At 34.1% G+C, this 20,580-nt stretch overlaps 1 protein-coding gene across 1 annotated transcript in view; it reads left to right on the plus strand.

Annotated features, from left to right (window-relative positions):
• The window catches only part of NCAM2 (neural cell adhesion molecule 2), a 554,474-nt gene extending 542,008 nt beyond the window's left edge, over positions 1-12,466 (plus strand). Inside the window, exons 17-18 of the mRNA XM_010590350.3 lie at positions 6,592-6,711; positions 10,096-12,466. Coding sequence (XP_010588652.2) covers positions 6,592-6,711; positions 10,096-10,204 — 229 coding nt within the window. The 3' untranslated portion in view covers positions 10,205-12,466. The remainder of the gene's footprint in view (positions 1-6,591; positions 6,712-10,095) is intronic.
• Positions 12,467-20,580: the final 8,114 nt, after the last annotated feature.

The following is a 20,580-nucleotide window of genomic DNA, read 5'->3' on the forward strand; positions in this document are numbered from 1 at the left end:
AGAATATTGAGTATATCAAGGACTGCCAAAAGAATGAACAAATCTGTGTTGAAAGAAGTACAACCAAAATACACCTTAGAAGCAAGGATGGCCAGACTATGTCTCACATACTTTGGACAGGTTGTCAGGAGGGATCAGTCCCTGGAGAAGGACATCATGCTTGGTAAAGTAGAGGGTCAGCGAAAATGAAGAAGACCCTCAATGAGATGGATTGACACAGTGGCTGCAACAGTGGGCTCAGGTATAACAATGATTGTGAGGATGGTGCAGGACTGGGCAGTGTTTTGTTCTGTTTCCATAATTGTCATTATGTGTCGAGACCCACTCGATGGCACCTAACAACCACAACTTGCACTTTCACACATATATACTGGTACATGCATAGAGTATCTCTGGCAAAAAAAATATTTTTAAAATGTGTGTTAGTGGTTGTCTCTCTGATAGATAACTAAGTGTCCTGAGGACGTGGGAAGGAATGGAAAGAGGCTCACTTTACATAATGTTTTGCGGTTTCCTGTACTTTGATTGTGCTAGCCAATTAAAAAAATGACTATTAAAAAAAGTATATATATTTGTTTTCCCTATGCTAGTCCTTCATTTGTTTTCAGTCATGTTTATTTTATCCTTTAACATTTAAAGTTGTTTGATTGTATGTTGGTATTCAGAAAGGAAAACAAAAGTGAAATCCAAATCCACCAATTCTCTTTTCTCTGTATTCTGTTTCTTTTTGTTATACATGTGTACCAATTTTAGTGTAATAAAAATATATTTCCATCTTACATCAAATCTAACATGGTAGCCAATGGAAGATACATTACTATTTTATAAACTACTAAGAAAACCCCCATGTGTCTGTCAGTTTGTCATACTGTGGGGGCTTGTGTGTTGCTGTGATGCTGGAAGCTATGCCACCGGTATTCAGATACCAGCAGGGTCACCCATGGAGGACAGGTTTCAGCTGAGCTTCCAGACTAAGAGAGACTAGGAAGAAGGACCTGGCAGTCTGCTTCTGAAAATCATCAGCCAGTGAAAACCTTATGAATAGCAGCGGAACACTGTCTGATATAGTGCTGGAAGTTGAGCCCCCCAGGTTGGAAGGCACTCAGATGATGACTGGGGAAGAGCTACCTCCTCAAAGTAGAGTCAACCTTAATGACGTGGATGGAGTAAAGCTTTTGGGACCTTCATTTGCTGATGTGGCATGACTGAAAATGAGAAGAAACAGCTGCAAACATCCATTAATGATTGGAACCTGGAATGTACAAAGTGTGAATCTAGGAGAATTGGAAATTGTCAAAAATGAAATGGAACACATAAACATCGATATCCTAGGCATTAGTAAGCTGAAATGGACTGGTATTGGCCATTTTGAATCAGACAATCATATAGTCTACTATGCTGGGAATGACAACTTGAAAAGGAATGGTGTTGCATTCATCGTCAAAAAGAACGTTTCAAGATCTATTCTGAAGTACAGCGCTGTCAGTGATAGGATAATATCCATATGCCTACAAGGAAGATCAGTTAATATGCCTATTATTCAAATTTACGCACCAACCACTAAGGCCAAAGATGAAGAAATAGAAGATTTTTATCAGCTGCTACAGTACGAAATTGATCAAACATGCAATCAAGATTCATTGATAATTACTGGCAATTGGAATGTGAAAGTTGGAAACAAAGAAGATGGATCAGTAGTTGGAAAATATGGCCTTGGTGGTAGAAACAATGCCGGAGATCGAATGATAGAATTTTGCAAGACCAACGACTTCTTCATTGCAAATACCATCTTTCACCAACATAAATGGTGACTATACACATGGACCTCGCCAGATGGAACACACAGAAATCAGATTGACTACATCTGTGGAAAGATACAATGGCATCAGTAAGAACAAGGCCCGGGGCTGACTGTGGAACAGACCATCAATTGCTCATATGCAAGTTCAAGCTGAAACTGAAGAAAGTCAGAGCAAGTCCACAAGAGCCAAAATATGACCTTGAGTATATCCCACCTGAATTTAGAGACCATCTCAAGAATAGATTTGACACATGGAACACTAGTGACCGAAGACCAGACAAGTTGTGGAATGACATCAAGGACATCATCCATGAAGACAGCAAGAGGTCACTGAAAAGACAGAAAAGACCAAGATGGATGTCAGAGGAGACTCTGAAACTTGCTCTTGAGCGTTAAGCAGCTAAAGCAAAAGGAAGAATTGATGAAGTAAAAGAACTGAACAGAAGATTTCAAAGGGCGTCTCGAGAAGACAAAGTAAAGTATTGTAATGACATGTGCCAAGAGCTGGAGATGGAAAACCAAAAGGGAAGAACCCGCTTGGCGTTTCTCAAACTGAAAGAACTGAAGAAAAAATTCAAGCCTCGAATTGCAATAGTGAAGGATTCCATGGGGAAAATATTAAACGACTCAGGAAGCATCAAAAGAAGACGGAAGGAATACACAGAGTCATTATACCAAAAAGAATTGGTCTATGTTCAACCATTTCAAGAGGTGGCATATGATCAGGAACCGATGGTACTGAAGGAAGAAGTCCAAGCTGCTCTGAAGGCACTGGTGAAAAACAAGGCTCCAAGAATTGATGGAATACCAATTGAGATGTTTCAACAAACAGGTGCAATGCTGGAGTTGCTCGCTCATCTATGCCAAGAAATATGGAAGACAGCTTCCTGGCCAACTGACTGGAAGAGATCCATATTTATGCCTATTCCCAAGAGAGGTGATCCAACGAACGTGGAAATTATAGAACAATATCATTAATATCACACGCAAGCAAAATATTGCTGAAGATCATTCAAAAACAGCTGCAACAGTATATCAACAGGGAACTATCAGAAATTCAGGCTGTTTTCAGAAGAGGACATGGAACCAGGGATATCATTGCTGATGTTAGATGGGTCCTGGCTGAAAGCAGAAAATACCAGAAGGATGTTTACCTGTGTTTTATTGACTATGCAAAGGCATTCGACTCTGTGGATCATAACAAACTATGGATAACACTGCAAAGAATGGGAATTCCAGAACACTTAGTTGTGCTCATGAGGAAACTTTACATAGATCAAGAGGCAGTTGTTCAGACAGAACAAGGGGATACTGATTGGTTTAAAGTCAGGAAAGGTGTCCGTCAGGGTTGTATGCTTTCACCATACCTATTTAATCTGTATGCTGAACAAATAATACAAGAAGCTGGACTATATGAAGAAGAACGGGGCATCAGGATTGGAGGAAAACTCATTAACAACCTACGTTATGCAGATGACACAACCTTGCTTGCTGAAAGTGAAGAGGACTTGAAGCACTTACTAATGAAGATCAAAGACCACAGCCTTCAGTATGGATTACACCTCAACATAAAGAAAACAAAAATCCTCACAACTGGACCAATGAGCACTATCATGATAAACGGAAAAAAAAATTGAAGTTGTCAAGGATTTCATTTTACTTGGATCCACAATCAACACCCATGGAAGCAGCAGTCAAGAAATCAAAAGACGCATTTCATTGGGGAAATCTGCTACAAAGGACCTTTTCAAAGTGGTGAAAAGCAAAGATGTCACCCTGAAGACTAAGGTGTGCCTGACCCAAACCATGGTATTTTCAATAGCATCATATGCGTGTGAAAGCTGGACAGTGAATAAGGAAGACAGAAGAAGAGTTGGCGCCTTTAAATTGTGGTGTTGACGAAGAATATTGAATATACCATGGACTGCCAAAAGAACGGACAAATCTGTCTTTGAAGAAGTGCAACCAGAATGCTCCTTAGAGGCAAGGATGGTGGGACTGCGTCTTACATACTTTGGACATGTTGACAGGAGGGATCAGTCCCTGGAGAAGGACATCATGCTTGGCAGAGTACAGGGTCAGCGGAAAAGAGGAAGACCCTCAAGGAGGTGGATTGACACAGCGGCTGCAACAATGAGCTCAAACAAAACAACGATTGTAAGGATGGCGCAGAACCAGGCAGTGTTTTGTTCTGTTGTGCATAGGGTCGGTATGAGTCGGAACCGACTTGATGGCACCTAGCAACAACAAGAAAAAATGCTGTATAAAAACTATAGTATAATGCTTCCTTATAGTTTTGATTTTTTTAATTTTAAACCTGTTAAAAAGACTATTTTTACTTCAGTAAATGATTTTTAGTTTTATTTTTAAATCAAAGAATCAGCCAAGTAGTTTATTTGTATCTTTCTAAAACTTTTTGTCCAGCCCTCTTGATTCACTTTTCTGCTCAGAATCATCAATACTCATATCTTTCAAAATAGTCTTACTGTCTTATCAAGAGCATTAGTGTTGTGCATTATTAAAATAGTGGATTAAAAAATGACATCAAACAAGCAAACAAAACAAGACAAATTTATTGGAGCTGATAAGTAGCCATATTTACAATTATAGAAGAGAGCTATCTTATTTGAGGCCACTGATGAGAGAATGTTGCTAAACATGCCTGAATGACCACCTCCCACAGACATTTGATTCCTAAAAGTAAAAAAAAAAAGGTTTAGATGTGTGCACATGTGGGGTAAGTACATACTCAGGCAAGTGCAACAATAACAAACTGACCATCTGACCAAAGTGTTTTATCATTCTTGGTGTTTTTGTGTTCAAGTCTGAGCATTTCTAGGGTCTGTTAAATATATGTGCCACTGAATTTTTATTAGGTTGTTTTGTTTGGTTCGCAATTCTAGTTTACACGCTTTTTAAGAACACATTTCGAAGATAAACAACTTTGAATAAAACGTTTTTCTTGGTTCTATTTTTTTGCAATGACATCATTTTTCCTTGTGTGAATAAATATTTATACATTGCAGCCTCTCGACAATGCTGAGCTGTGTTCTCTTTCAGATTAGAGGAAATAGAGTGTCAATTTGGTATCATCCTTTTTCATAAATGTTATCCTGGAATGTTCATTCACTGTTCAAAATCCCCCATGATAATGTAGTATTTCCCACCAAAGAATCATCATTCCAATATATTTTCTTTTAGATTAGAAGAAATTTATTACCATTTTTCATCATCCCATTTAATCATGAATAACCCAGTTTATTGGGTGTATTGGGGGGAAGAGAAGGGAGACTATCTGATTTTATCTAACAATTATATTTACTATTAACAACACAACAAAAAGAATCCTGAGTAGCAAAATATTTTCTTCCAAGGTCCTGTAACTTCGATATTCTCAATCAGTTATTTCATGTTGATTAGAATTACATTCAAAGTTAAGTTCAAGGTAGCAATTACTATAAAAACCCAGTTCATTTTTTTTGTCTTGCTTGCCTCTGGAGATAAGCCTATTAAAAAAATAAAGAGCCATATTAACAAAGGTGGGATACACTGCTTTGTAGTAAACCTATCTTCCAGCAAATCTCTGGGCAGTTGAAGTCAATTGACCCTATCTTCTTTTTTTTTTTTTTTTCCTCTGTGTCATACTTCTAATCTGCAGGAATGCCTTATTCTCATTCACTCCATCTCACTTCACGCTTTATCATCACCAAATGTTTTTTAATATGCTTGTGTCCACATGTTTATAGATTTTCACACTCAACCCCTTCTTTTTGGTAGATTGTCTTTTTGTAATATAGATCCATTGACTGAAGAGAATTCCAAAAGAGAAATAAACTATCAGGTGTCCTCCTTTTCTTTCTGCTCATTTTTTTAGGTATGAAACTGCAGCAAGCTTTCTACTTTTCATTAATTAGAAAAAATTACACCTGCCTTCATATATTTTGTTGTTAATTGTATCAAGTCAGTTGGGACTCATGGTGACCTTAAGTATAACAGAACAAAATGTAACCGTCATATAATGCATTTGAATAATAACTTATAAATGAAAATATGCATTTATGTTAAAATGAGTCTTTTCATTTAAACTGTTTTCTTGAAAACATGTGGATATGTTAAAAATCAGTTATCACATTATAGATAAAATATTTTATATAAATTTATAGAGAAATTTTAAAACTAACATATTTTACATATAAAATGTTATTATCCAAATATAATGGAAGCAATATTTCTGATGGTTTATTTCATTTAAAACTTTTATTGATATTTTTAAAAATATATGGCTGGTTAAAAATAGTTTATTTTTTAACAAAATAATTTCTACTTACATTCCAAAAAAATAGAATTTAAAATGCAAACTTCGTTATCAAAAAAATGAACACAATTTCAATGAGGAAAATAGATACAGACAAAATGGAATTTCTTCTATTTTTTTTGCATGAAGATATGTTGTTATTGTTGTGTGCCATTGAATCGATTCTGACTCATAGCAACCCTATAGGACAGGGTAGAACTGTCCCATAGGGTTTCTAAAATATGGCTGATGAATTCAAACTCCTGGCATTTGGTTAGCAGCCTGAGCTCTTAACCATTTCACTACCAGAGCTCCAGACGTAAAGATATATGGTATGTTTAATTTAAATGAAAAATGAAATTCTTAAGGGTATCCTTAATCTGACTGTGTTCAATTTTCTTGGGGTGGAGGAGGAATTAGGTGGACATTTTAACTGTATCCATAATGCATCCATGTTTACAATACTTGGCAAAATTTGTTTTCTCCCTTTTTCTAGGAAAGATGGATCAAAAGAACCAATAGTGGAGATGAGAACAGAGGATGAAAGAATTACTAATCATGAAGATGGGAGCCCAGTAAATGAGCCAAATGAAACTACACCACTAACAGAACCTGAGTATGTAGCTTAAAATGCATAAGTATTTTGAATAAGAATTAGTAAGTTGGTAACTCATAATGCTTTGTAAAAATGTGTATATTTTTAAATGAAAATCAATGGGAATAATTAAAGCTGTTTTCTTTTGAGACATTTAACATGAAAAAATTGTATCAGTGTCAGGTGGGAATCTACTGTTGAAACATGTATTTATAATTTTCTTCAGAAATATCAAAAAGACAGAAATAGGTTACAGAATTGGATTTCCCAATACAATCTTAAAGAAAGTGGTGCTCACAAACACTGGTTGATTCTTACTGAAATAAAGATCGTGTTAGGAAAGCAGTCATCACATTGAATATAAATATGACAGTCATAAATATAAAAAAATACTCTGAGATGTACTCAGGATTATTAAAAAAAATTGTTAAGAAGAGTAAGAAATACTAGTAGACTATCATTCTAATATGTATGTGGTAAATGACGTGTATCTCCATTCGAGGCAATGCCATTTACTTCTTTTTGTATCCCTCGTAGTTCTATCAAAAATACAGTAATTCTGTTAAACCTGTAAAGATGATAAATATGTTCCTCTGTTCACACACGTAAAAATTAATTTGATTAACATCAATGAAATTAGCAAGAGTAATAGTAGTATTCTGTTGCAAACAATTGAGACTAACAAAACCATAGTGATCAAATACTATTCTTTAACTATTGTTCACCAAAAAGATTTTTAGTTTTTATTGTTTTTCAAAACAAATACCCCTTTTTCTTTACCAGCTAGCATTGCATATAAACCTGACTTATTCTAAAGCAAAGGCTGAATATTGCGATGATTGAAAAACATAATCTGTTTCAGAAACTCCCAGTAACTGCCCTTGAAGGGGATGAAATCATTCAATTTTAGACAAAGATTAAGTACTATTGTGTAGTAAGAATTTCAGTATAAATTCTGAGGCCTTTTATAGTTATGACATTTAGAGATTACTACATTCTAAGTTAAAGGAAATTCTAGTAAAGATGGCTTTCACAAGGTAGGTCAGTATCTTTTCCTTCAGAAATCACAATGTTCTTCAATGAAGTAAAGTGTTACACAACAAAACAAATTCCTGTGTATTAACTAACACATATACTTTTATGTTGGCATATAGTTAAGTTTATATTGGAAACTGGTTAAGAATTCCTTGCATATGGCAGGAATATGTTTTTAAAAAAAGATGACTAAATAACTAATATTTATCTCAATCCTGGAAAAGAAATATTCAACATAAAAATAATAGAATTAACAATAATTTTTAAATAGATAAACATATACTCAGAAATATACCATCCAAGACTTATTTGAAAAACACTGGTTCATCACAAAGTCAGTACGTAGTTTTTTTGAGTAAAAAATGCATTAAGCATCAAGGCAACCACCTATGCAAGCTCTAAACGTCTTTACATTTTGATGCTAGAAATGAACTATTGCTTTTTATCGCATTTTGCTGTCAATGTTTTCAGTACTTGGAAACTGGAGAAAGAAAGAACTGTCAATATACACTTATACATAAAAGAGTTTACTGTAGTGAGTATGGAGTCCATTGGTGGTGCAAAGGGTAAAAGTGCTTGGCTGCTAACTGAAAGGTTGGTAGTTTGAGTCCATCCAGAGGCTTCTCAGAGAACAGACTTGGAAATCTACTTCTGAAAAATCAGCCATAGAAAACCCTATGCAGCACAGCTCTACTCTGGCAAATATGAGGTCTCCATGAGTCAGAGTCAACTCAATGGCAGCTGGTTCCGGTAGCAGGTACATGTAGACACCACTTCATTCTGAGCAATGGATCTTATTAGATTTTGCTTATCACTTACTTTGATTGCTAGCTTTTATGTGATAACTTCCATCTCCAGAATAAAATGGTTTACCCTTCTTATTCAAAAATATAAAACAAATAAATCCCAGAGTTACTAGCAAAATAAAACTCATTCTCCCATAAAATGACGAGCTTAGAGTGACAAGTGAATTTAAATTTGAGTTGTAACTTTCTTTGAGGAGGCAGGAGGTGATTTTCCCAAGGGAGGAAAATATTGCCCCAGGAGAACAAGATTTATTGGTAAACAACTGCATTTCAGAAAGACAGACAAAAATGGAAAATCCTAATTCATTGCCATTATAATAAGATTTGTGGAATTGTCTTAATATTAAGAAAAAAAGGTTGCTATTGTTCTGTAGGCTACGGTTAGAAACAACTCTCCAAAAAATGTGCTCTAGAGTGATACTAAAAGGGGCAAGAAAAATAATAGCAACTAAAGAAAAAATAAGCAGTAAATATAAACAAGTGGGAAAATCATGAAGTGTATTTATTTTCACTGAGTTCAAAAGAACACTAAAATCTGAAAAATCACCCATCTCATGAATTTTTTTTAACAATATATGGCAACTACTATAGATAATTTTTACTTGAAAAATTTGAGTATTAGTGTCTTAGTCATCTAGTGCTGCCATAACAGAAATACCACAAGTGGATGGCTTTAACAAAGAGAAATTTATTTCCTCATGGTAAAGTAAGCTGAAAGTCCAAATTCAAGGCATCACCTCCAAGGGAAGCCTTTCTCTCTCTGCTGTCTCTGGAAGAAGGTCCTTCTCCTCAATCTTCCCAATGGTGGAGGAGCTTCTTAGGCTCAGGGACCCCGTGTCCAAAGGACGTGCTCTGCTTCTGGTGCTGCTTTCTTGGTGGTATGAGGTCCCCAACTCTCTACTTGCTTCCCTTTCCTTATATGTCTTGAGAGATAAAAGGTGATGGAGGCCACACCCCAGAGAAACTCCCTTTACCTTGGGTCAGAGAGGAGACCTGAGTAAGGGTAGTGTTACAATCCCACACTAATCCTCTCAACATAAGATTACAATCACAAAATGGATGACACACACAATACTGGGAATCATGGCCTAATCAATTTGACACATATTTTTTGAGGGACACAATTCAACCCATAAGTAGTAAATCATCAAGTTTGACATATAAAATTTGCCTTTTTGTTATGTTCCAAAACTCATAATAATTATAAGTGATTACTAAATCTAAGCCACCTGGTAATGAAAAAAAAAAAAAAAATTTTTTTTTTTTTTGTGGTATATCTAAATCTGTGCTGTTTCATTTGTCATTCTGCATTGCATAGCATTTTTGCATTTAACAGTATTAAATTATTTTGTTCTCTTTAATCACAGCATGTGTAATTATTTTTCCATCAATTTGGTATTGCTTTAACAAAACTTATTTTATATCATTCTAATAAGTAACTCTAAATTCCCAAGACAATTAGCGTGTTTTTTTTTTCTCTAAAACAATAATTTAAATGCCAGGAGATTGTGCTTAAAGTACCTTAGCAAATGAAGTTCATTATTGTTTTTTAATTTCTTTCCAGAAAATTGCCTTTAAAAGAAGAAAATGGCGAAGAGGTCTTAAATCAAGAAACTATAGAAATTAAAGTTGCTAATGATATACAATCAAAAGAAGATGACAGCAAAGCATAATGACAAGGTTACAACAGCTTGAACAATACTACAAAGAGTATTCGGATTACAGTGACCCTATGACCAAAACTATTCCATTGACCTTAATTTCTTGGGAAACTTTTAGCTTGGAATAGCTTGTACACATATACATATGATCAAGTACTCCTGTCCATGGTCCTTTATCTTTTGTTGTTGTTGTTGTTGTTTATTTTGTTAAAAATTTCAATATAGAGACCTGACTGGCACCAACACTTGGGTACCAATTTGATTCGATGGTTGAAGTACTACAATTTATTATATGGCTAAAGAGCTCTATTTCTTAAGAACTATATTCCATACCACAGCCACTCCAACAAAGAGGGGTATAGGAAAAAAGAAAATAGCAACAACAACAAAAAAACTTTGTGAGATAAATGTATAGGAAATCTCTGCATGGTCTGGAGTCTTACCTTAGGCAATTAGATCATTAAAGTGGATTTTCAGCTTAAGATGACAGCGCTTAATAAATGTAATACTTTATATCAGGAGAATTTCAGGAAACCCAGGATTTAAAGGTGTCAGATTTCCATAGCAGGTATTAAAATTGAGAGACACTTTGGAGAGCTATTTTCAAGTTATGATTACAGTGCTATTTCAATGTCGATTTTTAATAGAGTGAAGTGCCAGATGAAAATTGTTACCCATTTAAAAGAATATTAGTTGTGTGTGAAACTAGATTAGAAAGACCCCTAAATTTCTGTCTCTTTATATATGTCATATTCATTCAGAATGGATTACGACAAATATTAAATATATTGCAAGTGAAAATAATATTGATTTCTGCCCTCAGCTTCAAATAAAATAAATTGAAATGGGAATAATATCAATATGTTGTCTTGAGATATTTATAAATATGTGATTATCTTTTATTTTTTTAATAATCTTACCAAACAAGTCTCTAGAGTTCAAATACCTAAAACCGTAGCCTCAGATGCATTTTTTAGGCCATAGTTTTAAATTATCTTCATTTAAAACTGATATTCCCAGTGGTATAGGTCAATCATTTGAATTTAATTGGCTAAATGGAAATGAAAATCTTCAGTTCTATTAAATTATTTAATGTTTATACATGTCATAGAAGTGTCGATGAAAAACAATTGAATTGCCACTGCGCTTATTCTGAATGTTGTAGCTAGAAGTCATTTTAAGATTTTGATAAGCAATTTTCGTTGGAAAAATGCTGTAACTATTCCACACAAACTTTCTAACATCACTTGTTAGAACCTAATCCAGAATAAAATACGTATTAACTTCCAAGCTATGCAAGCTCCCAGAGGTAAAAGACTGAAATGTGATTTTAACTTATATGTAGGGTAAAAGATGTATTTATGATTATAAATATGGGATACCAGTTGGGAGCAGGTTTTAGATTATTTCTTACCCTTGGGAATCAAAAGTTTCTTTAGGCCTCACAACATTCATAACCTTTAGTGTTTCAGGTGGTATTAGCTCAAATACTGACTGGCTGGGGAGCGAGTTCCAATAGATGATTGGTGGAATTTTTAACAGTGCAGAGCCAGCCGCTTTGGGGTGTCTCTCTCTAGAGATATTTTGATGAATATTAAATGTAACATTAATGCCACTCATAACCACATTTATTTACAAAGTGCTTGAACTGTCAGCCAAGGAGAGACAGTTAATTATATGCCATTCCTCACTCCTTTTGGCTGTCAGCAGGACAGAATGTGCATATCTGCATGTTAAGGCTAAATCTCCATAGTGTCCTTGCCATAATTAAGGTGTTTTAATGTAGGAATCGCTTCCTGATATCTTTTCTGGTATATTCTATAGAAAAAGACAGGAATTCCTGTGCCTACCTAGGAATTTGAGTGGTGTCTAAACAAACAAGCTAGGTCGGTCCATTTGACAAAGTTGACTATCTCATTGGTTTCTTCAAGGATTTGAACGTTGCTGTTTAGGTTATGTTTCATCATCTGTTTTGCTTTATGTTACTGTTTTGCTTTTTTTTGTACCAATATGCTAAAACTAGCCAAAATACTTGAATTACATTGTGTCAGCATAAATGCGCTTCGAAAGCGTTTATGAGGTAATAGCAAAGAAGGTTAATTATTTTCTGGATGGAACCATGTGGTTTTAAACTGATGCTGGTGAAAGAGTTTGGAAAGCTGGGAAAGAGACTTAGCGTATTTCCTATTGTCCCACCTGTTATGCTTCAAGAGCAGAAATAATAATAAACAAAATATTTTTGTGTTTTCTCAATTTGAATGTTTCTGTTTCTCTCATTTCTTTGGACTTTCCATGTAAAACAATTCATTTGAATATTCTTTTTACATACGCTGTTAAATTTCTTGCCACCCATGTGGAGTCATGATCTGAAAAGAAGAGATAAACTGGAGCTAATTGCAGAAAGACTGTTTCAATTTTCTGAATGGTCCTTACCTCTTGTCCCTGAAATCTATGTCATGCAGGAACAAGGCAATACTGTGATAAGACTTTTTTTTCCTTCTTTTTACATCTTAATGGAATGCTCCAAATTACTCTATTTGTAAAAGTTTCTAAGTAAGAGATGGCGTGTAGTCAATTGTAAAATATGAGTAGAACTGAAATAACCAATTTCTTATTTTCATTCTTATTCTAGACTAAACATATCCATCTAACTGTATAAATGTTATTTTTACTGTCTCAGAGTACTCCTGTTAGTATAAAATGTCAGAAGAGTTAACTGAATATGAATACTGTGAAAATGATCTGAACCCTATGCTACTTTAAACTAACATGCCAAGATCTACTGAAAATGTTGATTTTTTTTTTAATAGGTTATGTGCAATTGGGCAATGACAATCTGTATTCAACAACATATAAGAGGAAACAGTATTATCAGTAGTTTAACACAAATATTCTCTTTAAAACTGACACAAATGAATTTGTCAACATATTTTGCAATCGTTTGCAAAGAAATTTAATTAAAAATTGGGAGTTCTAAAGATTTATTATTTTCCTTGAATAAGACACACTGCTATTCTGTTGATATTAATGTCTAACATTAATGTAATACTTCTTAAGTTTTATTTTTAATAACTAGAGAAGCATTTTTTAAGGCTATTTGATCCAAGCAACATTATCTAAATCTTTGAGCTAAATATTTATATAAATAGAAGGGTTGTATTAATCAAATTATTTATTTGATTGCCAACAATTAATTGTAACTTTATAATTAAACTTTTATTTTGTGCTTCTTATTTTAAAGAATTAAGATGTATTTGTGCCTTTGGATTAGCATGACATTGCTTTATTTAAAACATACACACACACAACTTAATCTTTACTGATACTTGTAGCTCTTATCTGTAACACTTGAATGATGCTCTTTTATTTTCATTCAGTGAATAAACTAAATTCAACTACTTTACTTTAAATACAAAATTTAAATACAGCAAATTACACGATGTAATGTATTTTCATTCATGACAAAATGTTTCATTGAATGCACACACATGAAACGCACTGAATTTGTTCTATACTGTTGTTCTAGACAATAAATTCAATCTAGATATGGTTGGAATTGAATTTTACCGGTTGTAGGACAAAGACGACAGATGAGTTTTTAAAATAGGGTAAATTACTATGGTGTCATTTGAGTCAACATTACTCATATTGACATAAATTGCATTTGGGCTCATAAAGCATCCTTCATTATGATGATAATAAGATAATCACTGATGAAAATATATACAATGGAAGTGATGGGAATAATAATTCTTACCTTTTAATTTAAGAAATATTGGAATATTATAATTATTTATAAAATTTCCAATGTTCTTTTTCATGGAGAATCATGAAAATGCTCAATTTGAATTCCTCATCAAGTTCTTTTTCATTATTGTATCCAGAGTGGTTATTCGATAACCTTTATGGACAGGTATAATGTTATTTTTTTAATGAGATTGTTAGCATTTTTTATCTTTAGAGAAAAAGATCTGCATCTTATTATTAACTCTTGGAAACATTTTTACATGGACACTCATTGAAATTGCATATGGATGCATTGACATGTGCTAAAATTAAACTGGAATGTCACAGAGATGAAAACATTTCAAAACTAAAATTAGAATATTTCAAGAAAATATTCTACTCATGGGTTTTAGTGATATTCTAATATGAAACAATTATACTTATAAATGAGAAAGTTATAAAAGTGTCTAAAAATAGTAGTTGCTGAATGGGTATCATTCCCTTCCAGTTTCTTCTCTTAAAAATTGCATTTACCTATGTTGATGCAGGTATTCAGCAACATTATATGAGAATGCTAATGAATCAAATATTTTCCATTATATAAAAGTCAAAGTCTTATATATTATGCTAAAGTATGTATTTATAGCATATTTAATATTCTTACAACAATATTTCATTATTCTCTGTAGTATTTTACCAATAACTTAAATATATTAGTTGGCATCACCTCTTTTAAAATTTTCATTACAGTTTTAGGATTTTAGCCACACAACCTTCATAATGTTTGGTGTAAAATTTACCTTTATTAATTTAAATATTGCTGCTTCAATTTTATTTTCTGATAAGAAAACAAGTATCTTTCAACATCTGGTTTTAGCCTTTTTGGAAGTGAATAACTAAAAAATGAGCGTCGGAGCATTTCAAATCACAACCAGGCATAGGAGAGTAGAGACGTCAAGAACTGAAAGAATCTTGAAAGGCAAAAAGAAATCTTACATGGCATAAATAAGAAAAAGCCAAATGTGAACGATACTGGACTAGGTACTAGGAATTTGGCTAAGATGAAAATTAAGGACAATAATACTGATGTAAAGGAGAAAAATTAGTGAAACCTGAAGGAGAAAGTTAAAAGAGAAAGAACCTTGGATTCAATCTTGCAAATAGGATTTTTTTTTTTTGGAGAACAACATGCATAATATCCAGTAAATGATTCTTTAAAAAGCAAACGTATTTTGTTCCAACCCTTAATAAAGGAATGTTTATGGTCCAGTGTTTGCTTCTAAATCCTGTTAGGATTTCGTGGACTACTTAGATATAAAGATTAATTTTTTGGGGGGGGGGTGTGAATTCTATGCTGTGTTCAGTATGCATTAAAAAAACTATTTTCTATTTTCTTTAACTTATATATGCCACTCAAATTCTATATTCCTAAGTTAGCTACCACAAAGTTTTCTGATTGTTTCAATATATTATGTCCCTATGAAATGCTGTATATATATATATGTCTAAACTGTAAAAATTATACTGCAAATGTTGAAGTTTTGTATTTATGAGAGACATGGAAAGTATGGCTTACAGTATATCAAAATTGTCACTCTTCACCATTTGTATATTAATAGTAAAGATACTTTTACTTTAACAAAGTGTTGCATTTTATGTTTATTTCAATTAATATTTCCACAACGAGTGAACTTATGACTTGAGAAATCATTTCAGTTTTTTACAAAAATGTCCAAATATATCCCTAAATTTTCAGACAAAGAGTGTACCTTCTGACATCTTGCCTCATCCTGAGTCACAATCTTTTGACTTCTACACTTTCACCAAGTGAGAGTTTAAAGAGTAAACCATTGGTTAGGACAGCAGTTCTCAAAATGTGGCCTCCAGACCAACAGCATCAGCATCACCTGGGGACAGGTTAGAAATGTAAATCCCTGTGGTCTACCTAAGGCCTACTCGATCAGAGGGATTGGGAAGAGGGGCCCAGCAGCCTGCGTTTTAATGAACCTCCCCAGTGATTATGATGTACACTGAAATTCGAGAACCACTGAGTTGGAAACACATTTTTCAATGACAAGCTAGTACCAACTTGTACTTCATGTTGGATTTTATTTCTTTTTATTATATATTATTTTCTTACAAGACCTCATGAGCTGTAAAGGAGAAAAGCTAAGCATTTCTCATATGTTTTTATAAAGTGCTTTCATTTTTTAACCAATATAAAGTGTGACTCATTCTTAAAAGAAAAATTATGAAGTAGCAAATCTTTCAAGGGAACCATTTTCAATATAAGCTCTACAAATCCCACAAAGCGCTTACATGTAGAGAAGAAAAGAAACATTAAATAGGTTGTTGGCTTTGAAGAGGGAACAGAAGGGCATTCATGTATTGTGCTTGTTTTCTCTGTATCCTTTATTTAACTGAAAGGACAGCTATAATGAAGTACAAAATATGCCATGAGAAAGAGGCCAAAACTAAGTCTCTGCTATGTCGGGAAAACTTAATATTCTAGAGAATTGTTTCTATCTTAATTTTAAACCAATCCATTACCTAATGCAATATCTCTTTATTTGTAGTATACATAATGAATGTGTCTTCTAAGATTCATGCCATGTATGACATCAACATTTTAAATTTCTGTTGATTTTTTTTTGAATGACATGTTTAATACATAACTTAGAAGACTTTCAAAATATGAATAATTTTTTCTATTTTATGTGAAGCGTCTTGTGTACATATTTACCCTTGGAATAACTTTGGTCTTCAGAGCAAAATGCATACATTTGTGCATCTTGCCTTTCCTGGATAACTTAACTTTTCTTCTACACACAAAATTTCAGTGGGTGGGGGTTAAAGGCACTATACTAGAATTATATCAAATTCTTTCAAAATTTAATTTACTCTGATTTTTTACTAATACAGCAACCTATAGAGTCAGATGTTTCTAGTATTTAGATATTTTAGTACCTGGAAAAATAATTACCTTGATGATTTAGTTTATATCAACTTTTCCCCTTCTACCTCAAATTTCCACATTCCCCACATCTTTTCTCCTTTCACAGTCATGATCAGCATTTGAAATTAACCTGCAAAGGATGAGAGCTATAGAAGAATGATTACATAAACCAGTCTAAGTCATTTGTATACTACTACATACGAATGTCTACCATTAAATTCTCTTGGGAAGAGTCATTTTATAAACTGAGAATTTTTGAGGGAAGTTTCAAATTTCTTTGTACTAGGAGGCACTGCTGGGGAGAAAGAAACAGGCATTTTATTTGTAAACAAGGACCCAACTGTTGTAAGGGAGGGTGATGGAACACATGCTGCAGATCATTCATTGGTTGGAGATGGGGAAGTTTCATTACCAGGTTTGACTTTTTGAAGCTACTTAACTAATTGTAACGGGAGCACCCTCAGAGAGCATAAATGGCATCTTTACCAACTCAGAAACCAAGAGACACATAGCCTGAAAAACAAAGGATGAGGGCAGATTTTCTTATTAAGTTGCAATTGGAATACAATTAGAATTCTTGAAGCAATATTGGGAAACTGATAAGAATGTAGATATTGCAATTAGAATAGACCTGGCTTCAAATGCTAATTCTAGCACCTATTCCTAGCTCTGATCATGAGTAATTCATATAAAATTTTAGACCTAGGTTATCTTATCTATAAAACAGTGGCACTAAAGTGAATAATATCCTTCCCCAAGAGCTGATTTAAAGATTTGTTGAAATAATACTTATGAAGCTATTCATACATGTCTACTGCACAGCAAGTACCAATAAATGGTAGCCATGATCATCTTTATATTGACCATATCCCAACACCGGGAATGCCATTAAGTTGTGTTAGATAGCTGCTTCACATTCCTTAGACACAGGCCATTTAAATCCAATAGTTTCATGATTTAGTAAATTATTAATAAGATAAACTTGAGTCTTTTAAAAAAATTCAAAAGAAAGGCTTTCCATTTCATTATTTCATGTGGTTCTGTTTCAGTTATCTATTGCTGACTATCAAACCAAACCAAAATGTAGTGGCTTAAAACATCAATAATATATATTTTTTCATAATTCTATGTGTTGATTTAATTCCACTTGACAATCTGCTCTATATGATGTTATCTTAGCTCACTCATGTGATACTGACTTCTAACAGGGAGCATTCCAAGTGGAGAATATGTAAGTGTTTACTCAGCCTAAGGAAGCCTGGTGGTGTAGTGGTTAAGCGCTACAGCTGCTAACCAAAAGACGAACAGTTCGAATCCACCAGGCACTCCTTGGAAACTCTATGGGGCAGTTCTACTCTGTCCCATAGGGTCACTATGGGTCAGAATCTACTCAACGGCATGGGTTTGGACTCAGCCTAAGTTTGCTTCATAATTTCAGTGTTTAATTGGTCAAGTCAGGTAAGTAAACTCGTAGTCTGCGTGGGTGTGTGTGTGTGTGGGTGTGTGTGTGTGTAGGGGTAAACAAGAACATGGTTCATTGAACACCACCAATGTTACATGTAGCACACTTCTCCTTCAGTCCCCTATTGTTCCATACCTTGCTCACATGCTAAATTCACTCACCCCCTTGATTAAATATCAGCATTTATTCAAATAAATCAGTTCCAGGAGCAGTTGAGACTTCTCAGGAATTATGCCTTGGGTTCAATTCTTCAGTTCAAAAGCCTGTGCACTAAAAAGGCAATTAAATTGCTCCCCAAAATCTCTACCTGTAATAGTGAGACAGAGACAGGATCATACACTAGACACTGCCATTGGGGGAAAAAAAAAAAAAAAATGAGAGAGGAAATGGAAAGCACTTGACAGTTATGAGTGGTTAGCAATTTTTAAATCCAGCCAGACAGACGTCGCTAGCGCCTCCTCGCCTCAAGGGTAGAATATTTCTTGATTAGGGTCTGGTTCTACTACCTATGAGTGGTTACTGAATCCATTGCTCTCAGCATCTCTTAGAGTAGCTCTGAGTCATCCTGACTTTTCTATAGGAAACGATGCATGATTGCAGCTGAGTAAATTGCTTGGTTGCTTTCTGCTGAAAAAAGAGTTAGTGCCTAGAAACCAATTTTAATTTAAATTCTCTCAGACCCTTTCGGTTCAAGCTGGTACAATTCTTTAAAATCACTGAGTTTTTTTTTTTTTTAAGTATCAGATTGTAATCTTAAGTACTCGGTTGCTAACCAGAAGGTTGGCAATTTGAACCCACTCAGCAGCATCTCTTCAGGAGAAAGACCATAAAGATTACAGCCAAAACAATTATGTGGGGCAGTGCTACTCTGTCACATGGGGTCGCAATGAGTTGGAATAGACTGAACGGCATCAAGCGACAATGCATTAGACAAAAGCCATGCTCTAAAATAGCTTCGAGACAGTCCCTTGTCTACTGGGGGCTAAAATGGGATGCTATTGAATGATGCCTTTAGAATCCTTAGAAGCCCATTTGTCTAGTTAAAAAAAAAATCCAAAGGGCACTTCCTTAGATTTTTACATGGCCTTAACAAAGGCATGCTTGATTTGATTTTTGACCCCAAGACAGTATTTTACTAGCAATGACCTGACTTTCATTTTATCCCTTATGCCACTTTTTATTTTGAGAAAGTTTTGACAACTAAAAAGTGGAGGAATGATAGATCAAGTCCTGGGTAGGAAATAATCCCTCTGAATTCTGCTTGAAAATTGACCATATATTTCTTTAGCACATTTATTTCTTAACAACATCTTACCATATTTAAGCAGGAAAAAAAAAAAAAAAAAGACAATTGGCGTTTTCAGTTTGCTGTCTGGAATTCTCCTTAGATTCACAAAATCGTTAGGTGCATTTTCTGCCTTCCAGTTTATCAGAGATAGCAATTCCACTAACTGTTCTGTGAGAACAAAACATGGTTCCCTTTGTTTCTAGCCTCACTGTTCCAGCAGTCTCCACTAACAGCCTTCACGCCTCCCCTGTTGGAAAAAAGTTTGAAGAATCTGGGTCCAATTTAAACGCACAAGTTTCTTTACTGGATGTTATCAATTGGAAATGCCTCTCCGATTATAAAGTCTCTGTCAGCTATGTACTTAGAGATAGGGTATTCCAAAAGGACCTCTGAAAATAACCAATACTCTTCATTTAGAGGATCAGAAGAAAATTGTGCCGTCTGTGACATTCCCAGTTGTACACAGTAAATGAATGTCAAGCAAATAACAATGAAAAACCCCATCAGGGTCTTTAATGTTCTGATAATAACAGAAAGTGTGAGTGGCCTATGCTGTAATGACCACAAATGATCTTGAACATAAATGAGTCATTAAGGTCTTGCTATTTAAAATTTTACTTGAAATAAAGGACGCCCTATGATGGGTATGAGTTTGATGGAGAATATACTTATATTATGAACCATAAAAATTTGCCTCGACTATATACATCATATAAAAATCAAAGCATTTAAAGGATAATTGTGCTGTTTAAATTCTTAGACTTTCCAAATTTTCAATTCTAAAGTAATGAAAAGACATTTTAAAAACTATCACATAGCTATTCTCTGGCTCCACTTTTATAATTTAAAATGGAAAATGCCGATAGAGCGTTAGATAAAAAAAAAAAATTTTTTTTTTTTTTAGATAGGTCTCCAACAAAACCCAATTCCTGATGTCTTCTTGCACTTCAATGTGT

This window comes from Loxodonta africana, chromosome 20 (genome assembly GCF_030014295.1).
Source record: "Loxodonta africana isolate mLoxAfr1 chromosome 20, mLoxAfr1.hap2, whole genome shotgun sequence".
Classification (NCBI taxonomy): domain Eukaryota; kingdom Metazoa; phylum Chordata; class Mammalia; order Proboscidea; family Elephantidae; genus Loxodonta; species Loxodonta africana.